Genomic DNA, 25,660 nt, shown 5'->3' with positions numbered 1-25,660 from the left:
CTATTTTCTGCTTAATTTTAGTCAAGACTGGAGTGATGACGAAATAGGTGTTGGAATGTAATTATAAGCTCTCTTGAGAAAATGACAGGGTTTTTCTAAATAACAGATTTGGTATGTTGTGTAAATTGTATATCGTTTTAGCATCCTGGATATCCTCAATTTATAATCAGTCTTAAAGGACTGTGGAACTAAAAGGGAGAAAGGGAACTAAGTTGTTTATATAATAATGGCGATAGGGCCAACGTGAATTTTCAAAAGTAACACTGTCATATAAAAAAACACTACATTTTATTGTTGGCTAAAATATAAGCAAAGACAGTGCTTCACATACAATTATATACCTTGTGTACCAATTCTAAATATGTGTAATAGTATTTTTGTTAAAGTCACACTGAGATATTAAAACTCAAGGTTAATTGATTCATTTTGTATGATTATGGAGTAAAATTTATCTTGAGTGAACACTTTATGACAGGCTTTTGAATTTTTGAAATGTATTTTCCACTATATGTGTGACGTACACCTTTTGGTTGCAGAAGTATATGACAGAACATTAAATATATTTAATCTAATAAAGGCATTTGCTCTTGAAAAAAAAAGTAACACCATCCTATGTAAATGAGGTTAGATTTCAAGATGCAGTTATGATTACTTGGAAAATAGAAGGATGACAGAAACTGAAGATCATGCTTCTTAAAATCTGTATGGCTTAAACAGTCCTATGAGTTTTTTATATTTTATCCTATCCCTAGAAACTGTTAGACTTTTTCTAATTAGGCCATCATTACCCATACACATAATAGGAAAAATAAAGTGGTGAAGAATTCAGCTCTTTAGAAAGTAAAAATGTCAAACATGTTCCATGAATATCCCTAAAAGGAAAGATTTAACAGTGCATGGCACATAGTAGGTGCTCAGAAGACATTCATTGAATGAATGAACTTGAACAATAAGAAACAATTTGAGCAAAACATCAACATGGATTTTTGTTGCTTTCTGGTTTGCTCTGGAGCAAGAGTCCTAGAAATCTGGTGATTAGATAAATCATATGTATACAATTTATAATGTGTTATGGTATCAGGTAGTGAAATATGAAGGACTTTTGGCATTTTATAGGAGGAAGGATACATCATTTGGATCATTCATGAAATGGGCCACTTGTCACCTTATTTCTGAGTTTAAGTTAAAAAGTTAGCCCGATGCATTGTGCTTTGGAAAGATACTACTTCAAGTTTAGTGCAATATAAACTAGAAAATTGCCTATTTAAATTAAGAAAATTTCTTGAAGGAAAGGCATCTCAGTGGAAGAGGGCGGGGGGAAAGCCATGTACCAAAATGTAATGTAATTAGAACTCTCTCAGAAAAACAAACTTATTATGCATAAGATAGTTGTATAGAGGATGATTAATCATTTTTCTCTCAGTGCCTTTGTCCCAAGTTTTAAATAAATGTTACAACATATTTATCCTTGCAAAACAAGAAGCATGTATGGACAATGATAGAATGACAAGGTGGGAGAATATTGGCTTGTTTCATTTATATTTCATTCATTTATTCCTTAACTGCTTTTGTGTACCTGCTGTGAGACACAATGCTAGGCACTTGGTGTACACTGGTAATGACATGTTTCTGCAAGCTAGAGGGGGCATCAGTCCAACAACCAGTTAGTGACTCACATTATCAGTTGTGAAAGCATGTGCAGCAAGAGAAGCAAATAACAGAGAATAGCAAATGCTAGGGGAGGGATTATCTTTAGTTTTCTTTCTTCTTTTCCATTATAGTTTATTACAAGATACTGAATATAGCCCCCTGTGCTCTATAGTAGGACCTTGTTGTTTATTTTATATATAGTAGCTTGTATCTGCTAATCCTAAACCCCTAATTTATCCCTCCTCCTGCCTTTCCCGTTTGGTAACCATACAGCTCAGAATGGCCATCATTAAAAAGTCTACAAATAATAAATGCTGGAGAGGGTGCGGAGAAAAGGGAACCCTCTTGCACTGTTGGTGGGAATGTAAATTGGTGCAGCCACTATGGAGAAGAGTATGGAGGTTCCTTAAACTAAAGATAGTTGCCATATGATCCAGCAATCCCACTCCTGGGCATATATCTGATAGAACTCTAATCTGAAATGATATATGCACCCTAGTGTTCACAGCAGCACTATTTACAGTAGCCAAGACATGGAAGCAACCTAAATGTCCATCTGCAGATGAATGGATAAAGACGTGGTACATATATAGTACAATGGAATATTACTCAGCCATAAAAAGAATGAAATGATGCCATTTGCAGCAACATGGATGGACCTAGAGAGCATCTTTTGTTTTCGGATGAAGGGATTCAGAGTTAGAGGGATAAGAAGCTAGTTTGAAGTTGTATGCGTGGTCAGTGGCAGAATGGGGGTCCTAGCCCAAGTCAGACTGACTGCACAGCCAGAGCTAGAATTGACATTCTAGAATTTCGCCACTGCTGATCATTCCAACACAAACTCCCTGCTTAGACCCCTCAGTGTCACCCTAACACCCCCAGAGCATAAAATTCGATTCCCTCGATGCTGCCCTGCCTCTCTGTCCACTTCATTTCTCACTCTTCTCTGCTGCAGCAATTTCATATGCACTTGCCCATTAGTTTCACACAGACATGCCTTTGCTCACACTGTGCTTTGGGCCTGTCCCCCTGAGCTGCATAACCCCTCCCACAGTTCCTCCTCCGGGAAGCCTCCATGACACCCCAGTAGGGGTTACCTACCCTTCCTCTGGCCTTGGGCCTCCTCAAATTATTGCCTATGGACCAAACCTGCCTGCTGCATGTTTTTTTGTGGGCATGAACTAAAGAGGTTTTTCCATTTTTAAAAGTTGGAAAAAAAAATGGAAAGAAGAATAATATTCCACGAGATGTGAAATTATATGAAATTCAAATGTCAGTGTCCCTATATAAAGTTTTATTAGCACACCATCACATCTATTCTTCATATCGTCTATGGGTGTTTTCGTGTTACAGGGGTAGAGTTGAATACTTCCAAGAAACCAGGTGGCCTGCAAAGCCTAAAACACTTACCTCATTCGCCAGTTGATAAGTTACAATGCATTGTGCTTCTGGGTTAATAAATAATTGATTTTTTTTTTTAAGGAAGGAAAATTGAAGCAACATGATGCAATATCTTTCTGGCTGTGGTAAGAGAAAAGAAAGGAAAAGAAAATGTAGTATGATTGGCAGATTTCTGGGGTATTAACTAGAAGCCTTGAGTCTTCTGTGGTCTTCAGTGTGGAGTTAAATATTCTCCATGGGGAAGAAAATATTAGAATTTCTGCTTTATTTTTTCTTCTAAAAATAAGACCAGATTAGAGAGTTGCCACGGTCTGAGGTACAGAACAATGTGGCGTCCCTGTCTGGGCATCATTCACAGGCGGTGTTCAAGGGTTGCTGAGGGGCCGCGACAGCACCACTGCCCGAGGGACCCTCACTTGTTTGCTTTTTGTGTTTTGCTATGTACTGCAGTTTACGTGAACTAAGTGATATGTATTTCTGGATTATATTTAGTTTTAACCAAACATCCTCACGAAATGAGCATGTTGCTTAAAGTGATTCCTGAAAAACAACGGTGGCTTACAAACCTGATAATGCAAATGTATTTCACACGAGTGAAAAATAAGAATGTGACAGAACTGACTGTTTCTCGAGTGAGCTCAGTGTCAGACATGATTAGAAGTAAAAATGATCTATTTCAGGTTAGAGAAGTGACTGAAAATCTTTTTAAAAACATCAAAAACTTAAGTCAGTGTGATCTACTGATTTATATTTACTGTGAATCTCAATTTACAGTCAATATTGTGCCTTTGTGAGGTATTTTTTTTAATGACACTTCTTTTTAGAACTAAGTGAAATAAACTTGTGAATTGCTATGTCACAGGGTTAAAACTATATTTTCAATGACGCATATTGACTAACACAATATATTAATAACACTGGAAGGGAGAAGAACATTTTCGTCATTCATAAATGTAAAATGTATATTTTACTTTTGCTATAGGCTTTACTTTTTTTTACTTTTAAAGAAGTTTATGATGTCCATTTTATATTACTACAACATTAAATGTACAAAATTTATAAACATGCAAGGAAGAAGGTGCTCCAAAAGTTTTACTGATCAGAGATCTTCAAATTGATGTTCACTTATTTCATCATCAGACAACTGTATGCTGCTTAAACATTGATTGTAAAGAAGGGATAGCTCCCCCCTCAGCCCTGTCCTCACTTTGATTTTCACAAAACGTTTATCTGGCTTGTAAATAACTCTTTTGAAAAGAGAGAATTTTTGAGAAGAATTGCCTGTAACTCCTAAATCAGAGTCCATATCCATCGGGTGAGGGAAACCTCCTTTAATTTCATATCCTGTTGATTTTTTTTCCTAATACATAGGGTTTTAAATTATTTTTATACTTTGCTTGGTCTTTTTTGAGACTGTAGGCTCCAGAGCAGGACAGATTATGTCCATCTTATTGACTGAATCTCGAGTACCCAATGTAGGGGCTTAACCCAGATGGTGATTGACTTGCTGATTATCTCTGGCTTTAAAAACCAGTCAGTGAGAAGAGAGGAGCGAGGGGATGACCTGATGGTGATGGGACTTCCTCTCCCTCTGGGATGACAGCATAGCTTGGACCAAGAAGTTGACTTAGCCTGGAAAAGGAAATTTAAAATCTACTTGTTTTGAGGAATCCTCCTGTATAATCAATAGTGTAATGTTAGTTCATGTTACTTTATACATCATTTGCTTTTTCAGACATACTGTCAACTTTCCAGAGGTTTGTTCTACATTTCCTAGCCACTCTTTAAACACACAGTGATTTAGACTGTGTCTGCCATTATGGCCTCAGTTGAAGGAAATAACTATAATATTATGCCTAAAGGTATTGCCCTTTCTATGGTAACATAATAGGTAATGCTAGGAGTATCAGTCATTAGAATCACAACATCATAGTTGGGCTGTGCTAATCAATTTGTCTATATGTGTAAGTGCAATCTGGATAATTTTATTGTGACATAATGTATTCAATTCAGTTCAACTTAACTTTTGATTGGATTCATTTCAATTCAGTTCATACTTTAAGCCCAACATGGGGGGATAAAATGAAATATTTGTATTTTCATTTTATTTCAACCCTTATGGGGCCCTACTTTAGGCAGTGCTAGATGATGGCCGTGCAAAAATGAATTAAGTCAGGTCTCTGGCAAAAGGAACTCAGAAAGAGCCACAGACACCTACAGCATGTGATAAGTCACGGGAAGGGATAACTCCGGTGTGCCGTGGAAACACAGAAAAAGGAATAAATAGGGTGCCTGGCAACGCTGACGATTAAAGAACTCAGTCTCATGAACGAGGAAAGGCATTTATAGGACACGATCAAAGAAAGACAAGCCTGTGATCCAGTGAAATACATGGGCAGTACAAAGGTAGAGATGAATGATGATGGGACTAAAATAACGGAGGAATTTTCCCGGGGAAGCAAATACTTAAATTGCTTCTACCCAGGTTCGTTTGTTTTGTTTTTCTTGCTACTTTGTGCCAACCTGAAAAAAGGAGGAGGAAAAAAGAAAGGCAAGATGTTAGGAAGCTTTTTAGCTTCCACCTCTCGAGGCACGACTTTGGAAATGATTAAAGGAAATTAAAATTGCCCAGGAACTCACTGGTTGCATGTGATTATCTTCCCACTGGGAAGCCACAGCTCACTATTTCATGGCTGCTCTTTTTTTGTATTATGTAAACTTGTAAACACTAATCTCCTCGCCCCTCGCCCCCTTCCCTCTCTCTTTTCTTTTTAGTTGTTGGAAAGAACATAAATTCGTTCTGGACATTATTTTCCAGCAGAAATAAGCACACAGAAAAAAATAAAGAGCAGTTATTTTTTACTCATTAGGGCATTTGCTGTTTATCTATGAAGTCGCAGGCATTTGCATGTGTTGGCATTTGCAGGCACGGTTGGATATCGTTACTTTGTCACGGTAATCTATAGAGGGTATTAATTGTGAGTCAGCTATCATTTTGCAGCTCAAAAGCATTTATTATCTTCTACGGTTGAGGTTTCTACGGTTTGGGGATTATGGCCAATTGAAATTACAGTGTGCATCGTCTAGACAGTGGAATGTAGTGGGTAATCAGACAGGCTTAGGTAACAGACCCAGCTGGAGCGAGGAGCTGGGACCTGCCATTCATTCACTCTGTGACCTTGAGCAAGTCTCTGAATTTTTCCAAGCCTTCGTTTCCTCATTTGCATATGGGGATAATCTTGACTTCACGGGATTAAGATGAAACAAGACTTATAGTATTGTCGTTGTTGTCATCATTCTCAGCAATAGTCTTTCATCCTCAATTTTTATCCCTACTTGGTGGGGTAAATCTGTCTTTAATAGATATACTCTTCCATGTGCTAACACTAGCTTCAGGCTGAGCATGATCATTTAGAGCTTCAGTTCTCACCTAAAATGAGACAGTCTTAGGAGATTGGAGGCACTTAACAGGCTGACCCCCTAACCTACAGCGGTGAGTAGAGCACAATTTTTAACCAGTGTTTCTGCTAAGCTCGCCTCTAGCCTTTGCTTAGGTACTGAAATTGAAAGAACCAAGTATGGATCTGCAGTTCAGCTCTTTAGAGTGAAGAGTAAGTTCAATTCTTTCCCCACGTATTTGCAGGCAGTTACCATCATGTCCTCTCTAAGTCTGTTCTTTTGTAGCTTTAGCATCTCCAATTCCTTGAACAGTTCTTCCAGTGAGACTGGATCTACCCTCTGCATGACCCTGATTTCCCTCTGGATTTGCTTCAGAGAGTTAATGTCTCTCCTCTTAAGTGTGTTTCCAGAAACGAATGCAATATTCCAGACTTCTCAGTGTATAGAAGCTCTGTTGCCAGAGTCTCATCTTTGAAATGAATAATTTCAGTTGGTAAGGTTTCACTGCTGTTTTTACATATCAGATCAAATGGAAAAGCTAGGGAGGCAATGGCAAGACCCATCCACACCAGCAGCAGTCAAAGAGAAATAAAAATCGTTGTGCTCATCAACCCACCCAAGATGAAAAAAAAATCCCATTCCTGTATCTTGCTTGCAAGCAAATGTTAAGTTCTAGTAGCTTTAAAAACTAGGTCCTCTTACAGCATTAAAGATGGCTAGAATAGTTTACATTAAAAAAAATTTCAAGTGGCAGTTATAAGAATCAAAATCTATATGCTATAATTATGTGGGTATGTTAATTTAAAAGATGTATCTATTTACACATGAAAATCTGTATATCTAATTTGGTTTGAGGATAGCATCTTTAGCTTTGGGCTAAACTTACGTAATACTTCTCTTGGGAATATTACTCCAGGAATACTAAAGATATATCTTGATTTTAAAAAATAAAAGCAGCCTTGATCGCAATAGGTTTGAAGAGTTTTTTAAACGTGAGGATCAAGCTGGAATATACCTCCTAATCTCGTGTTTATATCTGCCTTAGCATCCTGTGAAGCTCTGACATTTATCCCTGGAATACAGATAGTCTTCAAGTTCTTAGCTTCACAGAAAATGCTTCCTAAGCAATTGGTTTAAACTGGGGTCGGGCTGGCTAGTTTGAGAGAGACACACAGTTCAACATTACTGATGTAGGCAAAATTAGCAATTAGTTGAATAACAAATCAAAGTGACACAGAGGGTTCATCTCTGCTCTGGGGCACAACAATTTTTCACATATCTTCCCCCAGAGCTGCTCTGGGACCAGGCCCTGCCCCTTCTAGTCAAATTAACAAGCAACACCAGGTTCCATCTTACGGTGTTTTCATTTTAGAGAGAGTTTATCCAGCTTCCAGGCATGAACTTGGTAATTAGGATGAGAGAGGTTCTATTCTTTATTCCTATTTATTAGCCCAATCTTGGGCCTGTGATCATAAAGAACCACTTGGGAGAGAACTCTGGTATCTTAAAAATTCATATAACTCAAAGTTGAAAATGGTAGAAATATATCCTTGAGAAATACACTACTGGTCTTATTTCTTATAAAATATACAAGGTCTTGTGGCCAAGAATGAATGGATGAGGGGAGCAGGATTTGTTAGCCTTGGGATGTTCTCCTAGAGTAGGTGAGTCCAGGCAGGTGACTGCCATGCAAATAATGGGGGTGCATTCTTTAAACATACACAGTATGAGGCATATAGGACTGTATTTTCTAGGAACCAGGATATGGTGAGAAAAATAGTCAACCAAGAACTGTCTTCGGCTTAAAAATAACCAACACTTAACATGGTGCTGTCAACTCAGAGTTTCCACCTGACATTACTTCATTTGCTTACGTGACAACCTTGCTGTTATTAATACCCCAACTGTATAAACAAGCAGACAGGATCAGAAAGGTTAAAAGGCTTCAGATCCAGGTTTTCCAATGCTGGCTACTGTTCCTTTCCCACTGCATCCTGCTGTCTCTCAGGAGAGGGTCTGTTTACGGCTGAGTTGCAACTCCACTGGAGGCCAAGGAGGCAAGGACAAATGCTGGTTTTTTCATATGGGTCTTTATTATTAGGCTTTGCCCTGTAATAGCTGTTAAATCATGCCTAAGGCATGTCTTTTGGCAAGGTCAAGGCACATATAAAGCCTTTCTATAAAGTTAAATTCCTATTGGGAGGCTTTTAAGGTTTTTATATTTTAATGGAGTTATTAAAATGAAAGTTCAGACTTACATAATTCATAAGCATTCACTGCCTCTTTTAAAATCTCTGCCACAAAACTCTTCTTAAAAATTTTTCAGTGAAATTCTTATATAAAACATGAGCACGCCTTCCAGTTAAGATTAAAATAGGTATCTAATTATAGTAAACGGAAGCTTCCCTATAATACAGCTCTTTAGGCTGCTTTCATTTATAATGTTTTCACTGCATGTAAAGAAGATACTATAAAACTCAGGAGTATTTTCTACACCTAGAATTGGCAACTTTCAGTATAAGTAGTTTTCACGTGTTTAAGTAGTTTTGTAAAATCTAGAACTTGAGAAATTGCCTTAAAAATATTGGTTTTGACTTTGCAAAAGTATATATTTTTACTTTGACTATAATGACTGTCACAGATATCTCCAACCTGCTATCAAAACAATGCTGCTGGACTGAGTGAGTTAAAGGATTCAAACGCCTGCAAATATAGCTGATGAAAATCTGAAAATCTACACGCTAATGACCTGATTTTTTTTTTTTTTTGTATTCTTTGCAATCAGTAAAGGTTGTCTTTTATTATTATTTTTTTTTGGTACGCGGGCCTCTCACCGCCGTGGCCTCTCCCGTTGCGGAGCACAGGCTCCGGACACGCAGGCTCAGCGGCCATGGCTCATGGGCCTAGCCGCTCCGTGGCATGTGGGATCCTCCCGGACCAGGGCACGAACCCATGTCCCCTGCATCGGCAGGCGGACTCCCAACCACTGCGCCACCAGGGAAGCCCTCACAGTTATATTTATAAGGGAATTACTAAATATATTATGGTGCACCCAAACAAAGAGATGTCATACAACTAGTAGAAATAATGGCACGTCTATACATACTGTCCTAGAAGGATCTCTATTATATATTGCTAGGTGAAAAAATATTAGCGTAATATGTTTTATGATCTCATTTTTATAAAATGCATATATTATATATGCACATATAATTTATATAAATCAAAAAAATCTTGATGTGAAGTTTCAAATTGTTTCCTTCAGACACTGAATTATCTCTGAATGGAAAGGGATTAGAGGGAGTAGTTTTGGGGCTTAATTTTTTACCCTCCATTTGAAATCAGTGGTGGGGTTATAGGTTATTTTAATTTTATTGAGCTTCTCTATAATTTGAAAACTAAAAATGGAGGGAAATAGTTTAACAGTGCTATGTGTGAAAGCATTTGTTTCCTTAATTAGGATATGAAAGTCCATAATACTATGAACAAAAGGCAGCTGTAACAACTGTAGATAACTGCGACATGTCACAGTTCCATATGTACGCGTATGAGCTCTGCAAGTGTGCTATCAGTAAATGCATTCACCTCTTTTTGGTTCACATGGGACAGTTAATCACACTGTCATATTATTAGCTGAAATCAGTAGTTTGAAGTCTAGAAGTTAAGTCAGTCACCATGTTGCTTTAGTTTTGAGCAAAAGCAGTTTGAGCTTTCCCAAGGAGATCAAATAATGTGCTTATCTCATATTTTCAAGTTACAAAGTTAATTTCCTAAGTAAACACTTAAAACCTTTTTTTTTTTTTTTTTTTTTGTAGAAGAAAAAAGTTATAGAAAGCCTCCTAGTTTTCCTGGGAGCCCTGAGAATGATATGTAGCAAAAGTTAGGCCATTAGGAATTGAAAAAGGCAACCAGCTGCTATGTTCTCTTGACTTTTATAAGGAGTTAGTCTATAAAGCAATGAACAAGTAAGATGCTGAGTCATTGCCTTATCTGTTCATGCTGGGCTAAAGATGTGACTAGGGAACCGTTTTTGTCTTTACTTCTTCACTGAAAAATGTCTTTACGACCCTCATTGAGGAATAACTGTAGTAACGTGTGCATTTCTGGGTTACTCTTTTCCTTTATTTCCTGGAGATGATCTGTTTCACTTTTTTTTTTAAACTATTAAGGAAGTGGGGGAATAAAGGAAAAAAGAAATCTGAAAATGACAGCTGAAATCAATTTCAATAACTACATGTTATGTTTCTGATCTTATTTCTTAGCTGCTGTTTCTATTATACTATTACTACTCTATGATGCCAAAAGGATTTCATTAAATGGAAGAAATTAAGTCAGATCAGTTGGAAGGTGAAAGCAAAATAACCAGTTAGATTGGCAGAATCTTAAAATCTGTAACTGGTTGTTTAGGCAGGGAAGCTGAAGTATGTTCCCCTCACATAAGTTCCAGGGCCTCTGAGAAGGCAAACATATGTAGACACCATCTCTGCTCTCAAGGTAGCTCTTGGTACAAGCAAGTGGCAAGGCTATAAAAAGGAAGGAAAAAGAATGATTAAATTTATAACAAATCAGGAATAAGGGATTAAGGGACCAAATACAAACAATATATCCTTTTGAAAGTGGAGGTGACTATAATAAAGTATGTAATTTTTTTTAAAAAAGATTGTTTTTGATGTTTCTATTTCTCTGAGCATTGTTGTGGTGTTTCAGACTCAATAGTATTTCCCCTTTTTGTTACCTAACTGTTCCAGGCTGAATGGGAAACTGGCAGTGTCACAAAAGGAAGTGAAAAATGGCAAAGATATTTGCAATACTTTTTTAACTTCTGAAAGTTTAAGTATAGTTAATTTATAATGTTGACACAAATGTGATATATTTTTAATAGTTTTATTTTAAAACATTATCAAATACATATAATATAGATAATAAAATCTCTTAAAGCCCACCAAATACAGTTTTAAAAACAAGTATTTGGGGGCTTTAATCCTGCCAGTGCAATTACCTATTAAATCTGGCCTTCGCTATTCCTTTCTTACATACTGAATGGAGAGCAGAGGATAGAATGGAAACTCAAGGATGCAAATATAGCCATTCTGGGTTGAAGAGCTAGTGAACTTTGCAGCTGTGGGGTCTGTTTCTGATGGTTACTCATGGAAAGGCACATGGGGTCCTACAAGACAACATACAATAAAGGTTTAGAGATGTCCCCTTTCAAGCCTATAACTCAAAACAGACCCATACATTGATCTTAACCCACTCCATCTCCTAGAACAAGTTTTACTACTGAACTGTAAAGTAGCAGAGAAAATTTGATGAAGAATTTGAGCAGAAAGGTGCCTTTGGGATGATTCTCAATGGCCCTCCCTTTTATCTATTCTCTTTCAAGCATCAAAGTCACTTCCTAATTTTAGCATTGTGGGATGTGAAAACAGGTTGGTCTTACTCTGGCTCTACCTTTCATGATTTTCAGACTCTAATCATATCTCTGCTCAGCTTTCCTTTTCCAGACTACAAAGTCGCAATCTTCTTAGCCTGTTCTCACACACAGCCTCTTCATCCCTGTTCTAGCCGCCTCTCTGGCAGCTGGGCCTGTAACCCCACTCTCTTTCCTAAGGCCGGACTGTAACCACAGGCTCTCCACACGTGAATGAGCTCCAGTCTGGAACAAAGGCAGGGCATTTTTTCCCTGTTGTGTTTATAAAATCCTCCACGACAGCACCAAGCCTCTTTGGTTGTAGTGGCACACTTGATAAATGTCTTCAATGGATGGCTCTGTGTGACTTTTCTTGGCTTATGATAGACCCTATTATTTTATACTCTAACTTTTTTTTTCCTTTCAATATATTACTTCTAAGCTTGACTACACTGAAGCTCATCTATCACACTTTGGATTACTCAGCCTAGCAAGGTTTGTTTTTTTTCTTTTTCTTTTGGATTTATTCACTGAGCTTGGAATTTCAGTGGCTGGAAACATGGATGTCACCTTCAGAATTGGAGTTTCAAGGTGACTAGTAAAAATTCAGATTTCTTTGGAACTATTTCCACTTCTCCATATGTGGATCTCATTAACATTGTCCAGATGAGCTCTATTTTCCTGGTAGTTGTCTGTTGCAATTCAAGTTTCTTCAGTCTTATTATTTAAATATGTAATATCGGCCCACAGAGTCCCATAGCGCTTTATAGGGGCAGTAAGCTTTTGTACTATTAAATCATATCTCCCCCCCATCCCAATCATATCATACATACTGTCATCCAGAATCAGCCCTTGATATTGAGTAGTAGGTAAAATTTTTCTTTAGTCTTCCTCTGCCGCCTAATAGGCACTCAAATCCTTTAGACTTGGGCTTTCTTCCATATGCTAGCAACATCCCTGCGTCTCTACCACTGATACAGCTGAAACTACACTGTTCTGTATTTTGTCCTCTTTTGTGCATGAAGAATCAGTCACTAAAATAACATACCAGTCTGTACACTGAAACTGACGTGGTCCTTTCCGACTGGAAATCTATTAGTATTTGATGTCTGATCTTATGAACTCATTGATCCTGTCTTTGCCATCTAAGTAACCAAAACCTAATTGAACAATCAACCAGTGAATTTATATTAGTGGCTTCCATGATCTAATTTTAGTTTGGGCATGAAGGAATTTTGGAATCAGGTAGAATTTTTGGCCATCTCTCAAACTATAACAGGTAGTGAGCCATCTGTCATCCAGATTGAACCTGGTGAGGAAGGATAATGCCTGAGGAGTCGAGTTTTATTCATGGAGTTGGAAGACTGCTTGGCTTGACATCCTAAATCTGCCAAATACTGATTCTGTGACCTTGGGAAAGTTACTTACCTCTCTATTAAAAATAGTATCTACCTCATAGGGTTGTAAGTGTGGGTTAAATCACTTAGCATATGTAAAGCATTTAGGAGGATGTCTGGCTCACATCGTGCTACGTGAGTGTCTGCTGTTATTTTTACTTGTTTAGCCAAGGACTGGCATAGTGCCTGGCGCTGAGTGGGTATTCAAATGTTTGTTGAATGATTTATATGTGCCTGCCGGCTAAAGGACTTATTTAGGAGTTTTTGTGCTGTTCTGAACTAATGTGTTTCAGCCAATCATTCATTTTTTTCTGATATCAAATCTAGCCCACATCCCACATCTCCTCTTCTCATTTCATCCAAACCACTTAGTCCTTCAGGTGTAGCATCTCTCTCTGTTCTGTGGTAATTGTGGCTGGATCTCACATTGCAGGATGATCCAGTTTAAGGATTTGTCATTTCTTTTTCAGATCAACTTGTTCACATCTTAGGGATTCAGACTATTTTATCAATATTGTAATTAAGCCTTTTGAAGTGTCACAGAATTTTGTATTATAACATTCAAGCCTAAAATTAGGATGAAGCCATCTGACATCATGGCCAACTTATTATGCATATTCCTATCTCGTTAGCTCAATAAGATACCAGTTTATTTGCATGTTATTGCTTGACCCTGATATCATGGCCAATTAATTTGCATATCCCTATCTAATTGGCTCAGATAAGTTTTTGCCACTTGATTTGTTGGCCCAGCTCCCAGACTAGTGTCTTTTAGTCCAAATCAGTTGAATTTGGAGTGGTTTTCTTTGTCATGCTTTCAACACCAATGGAAGGACAGTCAAGAGTGGTGATCATGAATGTATAAAGGAACTGCCTATTGCTTTTGTTTCTGGTTGGAAAAAACCGAAGAAGAAAAGACAGTAATTTAGATATGTGGGCAAGGTATTTTTCAGGGAAGAGGATACTGAGCTGATTTAAAAAAAAAAAAAAATAGGACTTCTTAAGGAAATTCCAGTGGACGAAGCAAAGGATGTATTCTATATCACTGATAAAAATTATAACTTGGAGTTGGGCTGACCCGGACCTCAGCTAAAAAATTATGATGTAGAATTTAAGCCTCTAAAACAGAGTTTTCTTTTTCTTTTTTTAAAAAAAGAATTGTGACATAAATTGACAAACATTGTAAGTTTAAGGTGTTCAATGTGTTGATTTCAAAGACATATATTGCAATATGATTTCCACCCTAGCTTCCTCTAACTCTATACATTCCCTATAAAGTATAGTTTCCTATTAAGATGCATAAGCGTAACATGGGGGAATGTTTAAAATGCAATTTCCAGGTTCCCACCCATAGGTATTCAGTTATAGTTTGGTCTGAGGTGGTCCGTGAAATCTTAAATTTTAACATGTACCTGGGATGATTCTGACGTAGGTAGAATATCACATCTTGCTGACTAGTGCTTGAAAGAACGATAGGCCTGTGCTCATTCATGGTTTCTATGTGTGGAATCTAATGATTCCCCAGGGTTGGGTGAGTTGCCCTTTCCTAGATAACTTCCAAAATTTAAATTGGCTCTATTTTCCAAATTCTATTTCTAGGACAGTAGAAATGACAAGACAAACCCGTGACAAATTAAAAAAAATTACATCTTGAGGAAAGGAAAGCAGTGCGTGTGTGTGGGGGGCGGGCGGGGCCGGCAGGGCTGGGGAAGCATATGGTGAATCATACTGGGTTGGGTGTCAGGGGCTTGTCCACACACTGGCAGTTTGCTGTAAAGCAGTGGTGACTTCTTTACCACCGTGTGCCTCCTTTCTTCCTCTGCCATCATCTCCCTCAAGTAGTTGGTGCCGTTTGTGAAATCCATCGCCCTGTCCTTTGGAACTTAGATGCTTTGGGGGACCTCTCTACTCCTGCTCTTTGCTTTTCACAGTATAAATTCCATAGTGATGAGACAGGTCTGGGGACGGCCAGGAAGAAGACTGGAGGTGGGACTTGGTGTGGAAAGTGAAAGGGAGAAAAGATGGTAAGAGAGAACAGTTTCTATTCACAATAGGCAAGACATGGAAAAACCTAAATGTCCACTGACAGATGAATGGATGAAGAAGGTGTGGTGCACATATGGGATGGAATACTACTCAGACATACAAAAGAGTGAAATAATGCCGTTTGCAGCAACATGGATGGACCTAGAGATTGTCATACTGAGTGAACTAAGACGGAAAGACAAATACCATATGATATCACTTATATGTGGCATCTAAAATATGGTACAAATGGACCTATCTATAGAACAGAAACAGACTCACAGACATAGAGAACAGACTTGTGGTTGCCAAGGGGGAGGGTGGGTCGAGGGAGGGACAGAGTGGGAGTTCGGGGTTAGCAGACTATTACATATAGAATGGATAAACAATAAGGTCCTACTGTACAGCACAGGGAACTATATTCAATGTCCTGAGATAAACCATATGGAAAAGAATACAAAAAAGAATGTATATATATATATATATATATATATGTACAATGGAATCACTTTCCTGTACAGCAGAAATGAACACAACATTGTAAATCAACTATACTTCAATAAATAAATAAAGTAAATCAAAAAAGAGAGAACAGTTTCCACCACGCTCTCTCCAACCAGCCCTCAGGATGTCTCTGACCTGATCCTACCTTGTAGTTACCTCTCCAGGTCCTTGACCTTCAGCAGACTGCTGGAATTAGGGGCATATCATTTCAGTCCTTCCTATGTTTTCCCAGCATTCTCTTGCTGCCAATGATTGGCATACTTTTGATGTTCTCTTCACAATACAGGTGAACACAAACCGTATCAAGGGGGCAGGGCTGCAGATTTTTACCTTGATTTACTTGCCATGGTTCCTAGCAGTACAAACATTTAGAAAAATTTCAAAAGAATTCTGTCCTAGCTTCAGCAGAAGAGGGAAATGGAACAGTCTTTGAGATGTTCTATGTTGGGGAATTGTAGGGCCTGGACTTCAGTCCCAGCTCTACAATCTACACATTAGGTGACTTTGAATGTCAGTAATGACAAAAGCAATGACCAGTATTGAATGCCACGTATGTGACAGACATGGAGCAAGATGATTTATGTACATTGTCTAGTGTCTCTAAGCTTCAATTTTCTGAGAATATCACCTTCAGAAACTACCTTACAGGTCTATCTTGAGGACCACGTGAGAAAACCAAGTTAGAAAAGGTTTTCTAAATTAGTAGAGTGTTTTATAACTATGTGCTAATGACTTCTTAACACTTGAAAACAATTTTCAGATTAAAGTTGAAAATTAGAACTTCTCCCTAATACAGAAACTTAAAAGCTTACTATCACTTCCATTTTGTTGGTTCAGAAGTTTTGTCTTTCCTTCTTGGAACAGTTATGTACTCGTTGGAAAACTTTCAGAATTTTTTTTAACTTGTGATATATAAAGCCCAAACTGAATTTAGAGTCTTGACATTCCTCTTTAAAGCTGTACTCAGAAGTCTCAAATTTCTGGGGTGACCAAAAAAAAAAAACCTGAGAAGATTAACTGTAACATATCCAGGGACAAGAAATTAGGAGCAGGGTATCTAGTTATTTCTGACTTGTGCCTCTACACGAGTAGAAATTCAAATATAAAAATTATACAGCTAAAAAATGCAAGACATATATAGAACCTCACACCTTTAGGAATTCTCAACTTTTCTGATGCTTTCAATTTCTTAGACCTCTTTTCTATAGACTGAATGTTAATGTCCCCTTAAAAATCATACGTTGAAACAGGGTCCTCAATGCGATGGTATTTGGAGGTGGGACCTTTGGGAGGTGATTAGCTCTTGAGGGTCGAGCCCTCATGAAAGAGATTAGTGACCTTATAAAAGAGACCCCAAAGAGCTCCCTTGCTCCTTCTACCACATGAGGACACAGAGAAAACATGCATCTGTGAACCAGGAAGGAGGTTCTCATCAGACACAGAACCTATTGGCACCTTAATCCTGGATGTCTCAGCCTCCAGAACTGTGAGATATTTCTGTTTATGAGACACCCATGTTATGGTGTTCTGTTATAGCAGCCTGAATGGACTAAGGCACTCTTCACACTCTACCTCAATTTTTACGAAAACATTTATTTGAAGGGAGATTTACTCCAAAAGTGCAGATGTATATTAAGTTGTGGTTACTAGGCCGAAGGCTTGAGTTTTTTCCAAGTACAGGGCACAAAAGCTGCTCATTTCCCACTGCACATACGTGCACCTGACGAACAGCCTTGCAGCCTGCAGGACTCAAGATTTCAATACAAATAGCTAGATTCGGAAACCCTCGCTGGTGCTCAAATACTTGAGCGCTAGAACAGGAAGCAACAAAGCTCAAGTATCTACTGTAGATATGTGAATGGTCCAATCAAGTTTGTCACTGTAAAGTAAGAGTTGGGATTTGCATGGCTTGTTATATTGGGTATATGATAGAGGCAAAATCTTGGGGCCATGCTTTTCGAATTCATACAGTAGGAAAGAAAGAAACTGTGTTGAGTAGTAAGAAATTATTTTTAAAAATGTTCCTATTTCTTCAATATTTTTTGTTTAATCCCATATATTGTCTTAATTTGATATTGGGACTTAGAATACAGGAGTCTACTGATATCTCTTTGTCTGAATTGACCAGCCAATCCCATCAAACTTTTTTCCCACTAAATCAGGGAATTGCTTAAACTATCCATTGGTTGCTTTCACATTTTGCATATTTAGCCCAAGATTTGATAAGGTTACTAATAGAAATAATGACAGTAATAGTCAGTAAGCACTTTAGTGTGCTTTCATTTATTTCTCACAATAACCTTATAAATAAGATTCTCTAATTATTTCCACTTTACAGATAATGCAACTGCGGCTTAGAAAGCTAGATAACTTGTCCAATGTCAAATTGCTAACAGTGGGAGACTGGGATTTCAACACTGGCAAAAACCCCATTTTGGTTCCAATTTACTAGCCATTTCCAGCAAATGTAGTTTGGCATTCAAATTACCTGGAAGGACCTCATTATATAATTTTGGTCTCCTTGGACATAGGTCAACTTACTTTGAGACAGACCATCCAAGTGCTTAAAGTCATTTTAATGGTAAGTAGGTTAAACAAATTTGAAATGCAAGACTTGTTTTTTCAGGCCATAGCTCCTTTGTAAATAATTGATTATTTATTCAGCAGCTCAGCTCAGTGCTACCAGTCAGTGTGGGAATGGTGGGATATATAAATATAGAGCACAGTCTAGTGAGAGAAGCGTGATGTTTGAAGGGTGTAAACAAACTCCTGGCATTTAAAAAAGGAAAAAATTTGTTCTTTTAGGATGGATCAAAAAAGGCTTCATGAGCAGCCGCATGGCACAGGGATATTGGCTCGGTGCTTTGTGACAGCCTGGAGGGGTGGGATAGGGAGGGTGGGAGGGAGGGAGACGCAAGAGGGAAGAGATATGGGAACATATGTATATGTATAACTGATTCACTTTGTTATAAAGCAGAAACTAACACACCATTGTAAAGTAATTATACCCCAATAAAGATGTTAAAAAAAAAACAAAAAACAAAAAAAACAATATGGGATTTGGAATCAAATGGAAAAAAAAAAAAAAAAAAAAGGCTTCATGGAATCCCTCCACGTATAATGCTGTCTGTCCCAGGCACCCCTATGGCTCACTTCTTCACCTCTTCCAGGTTGTTGCCAAAAGGTTACCTACTCACGGGTCTTTCTCCAACCACCCCATTTAAAGCTTCTCCCCAACATTCCTTATTCTACTTCCCTGCTTTGCTTTCTTCATAGCACTTATCACCTCTTGGTGTACAACGTGCTTTTCTTATTTATTGGCTTCCTGTCTGTTTCCGCACATTACAATGTAATCTGTATGAGGGCAGGGTCCTTTGGCTGTTCTGTCCACTGATGTAAACCTGGTTTCAGAACAATGCCTAACATAAAGTAGGGACACAATACATAGTTGTTCAATGGATGGAGGAAATAAGACTTCAGCTGGGCCTGAAGAATGGATAGGGTTTAGCTAGACCTTCCTTGGTGGATGGAAGAGATTCCAGGTGAAGGAAACAACTTAAGCAAACAGTGGAGGCAGCAAATCCCATCGCCTGTTCTGGGGACCAGTGTGCTGGTCAACTTGGTTCAAATATAGAAATATGGTGGGGTGTAGTCTGGAAGTATCTATATTATGTAGACCTGAGTGATTATGACTTAATTTTACAGGCAGCAGGAAGCCCATATGATTAGGACTCTTTAAGGATATTTCAAGGCTAAATATCCTTAATTTAATATTTAACTGTTCAACCAAATCATTCCAGATACTTCAAATTTAGGGGTGGAACTGGGTTAGGTGGGTTGTGAAGCTACTATAATTGTAAACCCTGGCAAAATAGCCCACTTTGGTTCCAGTTAACTAGCTATTTTCAGCAAATGTAGTTTGGCATTTGAAAAAAGAATATTTTTTTCTCTTTTATAGAGTTACGAAGACTGAATTAGATATGACCTCTGGCCTTGCCCCTTCCATGTCACAGTGTTGAGTTAGCCCAATGGGTAGTAGGAGTCATGCCAGGAGCCCTTCCTTCACTGGGATACCTAGCAGTGGTTATGACTGCAAGCCACATAAATAATGTCCTGCTAGACCCAACTTCCCATAGCTAAACCTCAAAAATGCCTGTAGCATCTCTGATGCTGCTGAACAACAAGAGAGATGGATGATGGAAGAGGCGTGAGAGTGTCAAGAGGCACAAACTGTGATTAACAAATTGTGGGTGAAATATCTATCTGTGACCATGGGGACTCCTTTCTAGGACTTTGGGAGAAGACAGAACAAATAAGGGACCCTGAAGTTACTGGCTTCATGGTAGAGTTGCTTCTGGAACTCTGATGAAGGGTGTTAAGGTGAATGGGGAGGAAGACCAGGAGAGCACTGGATAGAGGTGATGAGGAGGTGGTTGGCATAGGAGTTTGGAAAGAAGTGTGGGAGAGAGGATGCAGAGAACTAGATGATGATAGTTGGCTATCGAACCAAAGGAAGCGGAAAGGTCAAAGGCGTCTGAAGTCAGACTTCAAGATACTAAGTAGAATTCTGGGGGTAAACTGTTCTCATGCCTAAAAATTTCTCTGCACATTAAATACTCTTTTGTTTTAGGTTTAAATACATTGCATTTATTATCATTACTGATGTTCAAATGATCACATCTTTGGCCAGTGGAAGCCTCTTCAAGGTGACTCTTAAGCCTGTTGACATGACTCCCTTAGTCTTTGATAGTTTCCTTGCTTTCTGGTATGATGAGATGTTCTAGGCTTGTCTTGTATACCTTCCTTTGCCACATCTGGAATCTACCATTTCTCCAATGAGCTCCAGGTTCTTCTAGTGAGAAATTGTATTTTCACACCATTTCTGGTTCTGGGATGGTCATGGCTACTAGGTCAGTCTTTGTTTCTAGGCCTTTTTACAGGACAGACCCGGGAAAAGGTGGATGTGTATAGATACTTACATAGGTGTATGCATATATTTTGCATCTTAGGCACAGTAAATACTCTACATTTTTGAAAGAAACTGCTTATTGCTTTAAACTTGCTCTGTTAATGCCATTAGGCAATGAAAGCAGCAAGTTTTTAAATGGGGTCTTAGTGACATGAAAGAAGTCGTGCAGATTCCCCAGGCAATATATTTATAAAGAGAAGTAAATTTAGGCACCAGGAGAATTTGGTTGACAAATTAGTGGTTCAGTAGGTGGAACCTTAGCTTTAGCATATTTTAGCTGTTACACTTTATAATATAAAATCACCATGCTGCATGAGGGTGACCTTTTGAAGTTTGCAATATTTTTATTAGAGAAAGCACCAGTAATGTTGGATCTAATTCCATAGCCATGAACAATGACAACTATAGTCTATTTTTGACCCTGTGCCATATCAAGAAAATTCCTCACACTTTAATTAGTTACTAGAAGATCAAGGATATAACTGATTTAATCACACAGAGAAGAAAATAAAAACAATTGTGTTCCGCTGTGGAAATGACAAGTCCTTCATTTGACTTTGCTTTTGAGCAAGGATAATGGACTTGAGGACATGGGGAGGGGGAAGGGTAAGCTGGGACGAAGTGACAGTGTGGCATGGACATACATACACCACCAAATGTAAAATAGATAGCTAGTGGGAAGCAGCCGCATAGCACAGGGAGATCAGCTCGGTGCTTTGTGACCACCTAGAGAGGTGGGATAGGGAGGGTGGGAGGGAGACGCAAGAGGGAGGAGATATGGGGACATATGTATATGTATAGCTGATTCACTTTGTTATACAGCAAAAACTAACACACCATTGTAAAGCAATTATACTCCAATAAAGGTGTTAAAAAAAAAGAATATACTTTACTCACTTAAAAAAAAAGAAAAGAATATACTTTACTCACTTTTTTTTAAAACTAAAATTGGGTTTTACAGAACTTTAAATCCCCAAATTTCCCCATCCCCAACACAAGCTGTAGAGAATAAATGCATTACCATGAGGAGTCACCCTCAGATTTTATTGTTCACATATATTTGAAATGATGCATGTTCACACAAAACAGTATTGCTAAAAACTATCTTAGGCTATATACTTACCTAATATTTGTCTTTTATTATATAAATTAAGTATTAACCTAATGAGTCTCAGATAAAACAGTATTTTTCATATCATAAATGAATTTTGACCAAAAAACAAAAGAAAAAAAGGGAACAAAATTATAATTGGTCATAAGTGTTGCCTTTCAAAAGAGAAGCAGTTTTTCATCTTTCAGAGCTATAGGATTGCCAATTGATACCTGGGCTGTGAAGTGGGAAAATAGGTCTCATCTTCTCTGCTAATTCTAATAAATTGAGAGTGGCTTCCTGGGTCTCTGTGTTGGGATGAATTCTGAAACTGCTTCCAGGTTCCATGGGAAAGAGAACTGTGACCAATTAAGGAGTGGGGCATCGCGGCACGTGTGCTGTGCATTCGGTATCCACGATGAAACAGCATCAAAAAACACAGTAAACATCAGACTCACCAGACAAGCCACCTACATCCATCTTCTTCAGGTTCTTTGCCTCAAGAATGACAACAGTCAGTTTGCCAGCAGTAGGTACGTAGCGAAGGGAGAAGCAGATATCACCCAATTTCTCTTGCTATGAAAACCAATAAGAAAGTATAAGTAATTTTTCAAATAAAGGTGAATGTGGTTTGTACATAAACACTGTAAACTCCTCAGGGAGGGGGATTATGACAATTAGAATTTGAAAACTCTTAACGTTCACTGGCATTTACCCAGTGGTCTTTCATTCACTAAGGTATCATCAAGAGTGACTATAACTCATTTCAGTTTTTAATTAGCTCATCTATACTTTAACATTCATCAAAATATATCCATAATTCAATGGTTCAGGAGATGGGACCAAGACAACTTTTTTAGAGACTGCTTTCTGAATAGTACTGCAAAACTCTTGGCAAAAATTAATAACTTGATTAAATAGTTTTGAAAAGAGCCTAACACTTTTTTGGTAGACTCAACCTACCTACTTTTTTGTCTTTTGACATTTCAAATAGGATTATGTGTAATACTTAGACTTTTGGGGGAAAAATACTTGTTTCCATGTTCCATTTAAATTCTATTTATTGATGAGAAATTGTAAATTCCTAACAGCAGAAAGGCAAAAAGGCAAAAACGTAGATAAGTTTTTGCACTTTTAGTTTTACTCATTTCAAGTGAGGTCTAACTTTCTTTTTCCTTATCCTAAAATTTATAAAAATCTAAGCAGTGGGTCAAAAAAGTGAAATACACAGTAACACAAAGTTTCTCATATACCCTCACGCTATTTCATTGGTATCATATTTTAGTTTCAAGAACATTCACCAATCCTATATTTGAGCATCTCTGAATAACTGAAGAGTTTAAAATGTTGACGCTATATAGAACTTTCACCTTTTTCAGAAAAGAGGCCACCTTAAGTGTTTTACTCTTTAGGATAACTAAGAACTTTGGTAATTGAACATGAGGAAGATTTTTGCATTCATATTAATGCATGAGAGAGGGGGCAAGGGTGTGCAGTTTGTTGTATTCTCAGATGCTGGAGGTGCTAGACTGCTCACTGACATACGGCATTAAGTATATGTATGGCAAATCAGGGTTTATTTCTTTGCATCTTTTCCCTGCCCATCCCTCCTCCAATAGTAATTCCAAAGAAGGTAATGGTTGTGCCAGACTTTTGCAGATAGATTTCTAACATAGGAGTGAGGTACAGAAGGCCATATCCTCAGGTCTTCTCCTGTTGTACTCCTAATTTGGCTGTTTTTGGCCTTCTCTGTATCTTGACATATGTTAAATTGGCTAAATTAACTGCCCAGATGTAATCCAACAAATTAAGAAAATGCAATTCCTTTTTTGGGGGGTACTCATTAAATCCATCTTTCAAAAAGGAAAGGGTATCTACCTGTTCTATAATTTATCGATAGGTGAGAAGTAATATATTCAATGTCTGTGTGTGTGCGTGTGCGCGCACGTGAGAGAGAGAGGAAGAGAGAAATGGTACTTTCTGCTTATGTAATGCTTTTGAAAATATCACCACATGTGTGTATAGCCATGGTTCTTTCATTTCTTGAGTTCCCATAGCACCTTACCCACATATCTCTTACGTTACTAAGGGGACTTTTTTGGTCTTACTGTGCGTGTCTTAATTTCCCCACATGACTAAAAACTCCTTGAAGACAAGGTCCTTCCCTGAATTATCACTTTCCACATATTTTCAAAAAGTAAATATATGGAAATTGGAGCTAATTCCCTCATTTTGAATTATCTAGGTCATACCTCTCTTCCACTAGTGTAGATAATAGTTACTTGTAATGTGCCTACTCACCCCTAGGAATTAATGTACACATCAGGAGAATCTAGCGGACTAGATTACATTTCATAGTCTCTGAAAATACAGAACGGGCCTCGATAGCACAGAAATTAATACAAAGGATGGACAAATTCATCTGAACCTTAGGAGACAAGACAAAGGTAAATGAACAAAACTCCTGTTCAGAAATCCTCATCAGAAGGGTTCTCTTTGCAGGAGTCTATTTGCCACAGTAACCTTCCTGGGGAACTGCTGGAGAACCAGGTCACTCTAAGCATCCTAATCAGCCGTTCTCTCTTAAATGACACCGTTCTTCGTGGCCCATAATCTAATTCCACACTTTATAGGCATCTCAGGTGTTCTAAACGAAGAGTTGTCATAACTTCTAGTATACTTTTATTCTTCAATCTTAGGATATCTAGGGAATCTTTAAGATTTTACATATTTAGTTTCAGAAGAAAGCAGTTGCAGTTGGAAAAAACCATACCTCAAGTAGAAGAAATATGTCAAGTTACCTCTAATTTTAAAGCTATGGGATGGGGGAAGAATGAGTGACTGGATTTCAAAGTGGATATTTTGGGAGAAAGGGAAATAGAGAAAAGTACTTATTTTAGCACCTTTTACAGATCTCCATTTAATTCATTAACTTAGGAACTTGAACATGTAAGATTTCATTTGCTCATAAAATCATCATAATTGGTATGCCAAATTAAGCATGTATTTTTATGTTAATCAACTGAAGTTGCTTTTCAGTGCTTTAAAATTTTTAAACTCGGTTTACATAAGGTTTACATTAGCATGGAGCTAATGCTCAAAGTCTTTTGACTTGATCCTGAGTTTTCTTTTTCTTTTCTTTTCTTTTTTTTTTTTGCGGTACGCAGGCCTCTCACTGTTGTGGCCTCTCCCGCAGCGGAGCACAGGCTCCGGACGCGCAGGCTCAGCGGCCATGGCTCACGGGCCCAGCCGCTCCGCGGCATGTGGGATCTTCCCGGACCGGGGCACGAACCCGTGTCCCCTGCAACGGCAGGCGGACTCTCAACCACTGCGCCACCAGGGAAGCCCCTGAGTTTTCTTTAGTGTCAGACTGTCATCTGGAATGGTAGAAACTAATATTCCTAACTGACCGCCCACTAGGATATTCTCCTTTCACTTTTAGATTGTCTTACTAAATGGATGTTCATCAGCAAACCCTCCCCTCAACTGTTTGCCTTTTCAACACTCTTACCTGTCAGGGTCGCTAACTCATCTGTTTCCAGTGGCCACCTTACCTTTTGTTTTCCTCTAGTCATTCAGCCTACAAGTCTTGACATTTCTTTTTTTGGGTAATGTATGTTCAACTGTATTTTTTCTTTCACTTTTTTCTACCACCATCATCAGCATGACCTCTACCCTCACCACCTCCACTTCCAATATGACCTGCATCTCTACCATTTGCTGCCATTACTACCATCACCCTACACCATGGCCTCCACCACTACCTCTATCCCCTTCACCTCCATTTCCACTCTGTGAGACTATGCCCTAAATAC

The 25,660-nt window shown here is 38.2% G+C and overlaps 1 protein-coding gene across 2 annotated transcripts in view; it reads right to left on the bottom strand.

The window, feature by feature from the left end:
- SYT1 (synaptotagmin 1) overlaps nt 1-25,660 on the bottom strand; it is a gene marked incomplete at both ends in the record, with an annotated part of 539,370 nt that overhangs the window by 62,319 nt on the left and 451,391 nt on the right. For both annotated transcript variants that reach the window (XM_082666570.1, XM_082666569.1), the window contains one exon: nt 22,304-22,421. In XM_082666570.1, coding sequence (XP_082522696.1) covers nt 22,304-22,421 — 118 coding nt within the window. The remainder of the gene's footprint in view (nt 1-22,303; nt 22,422-25,660) is intronic.

The sequence above is a fragment of the Grampus griseus genome (assembly GCF_964374135.1).
Source record: "Grampus griseus genome assembly, chromosome: 11".
Taxonomy (NCBI): Eukaryota; Metazoa; Chordata; class Mammalia; order Artiodactyla; family Delphinidae; genus Grampus; species Grampus griseus.
Note: the sequence above shows the minus strand (reverse complement) of the source record. Positions and strands in the feature narration are given on the sequence as shown.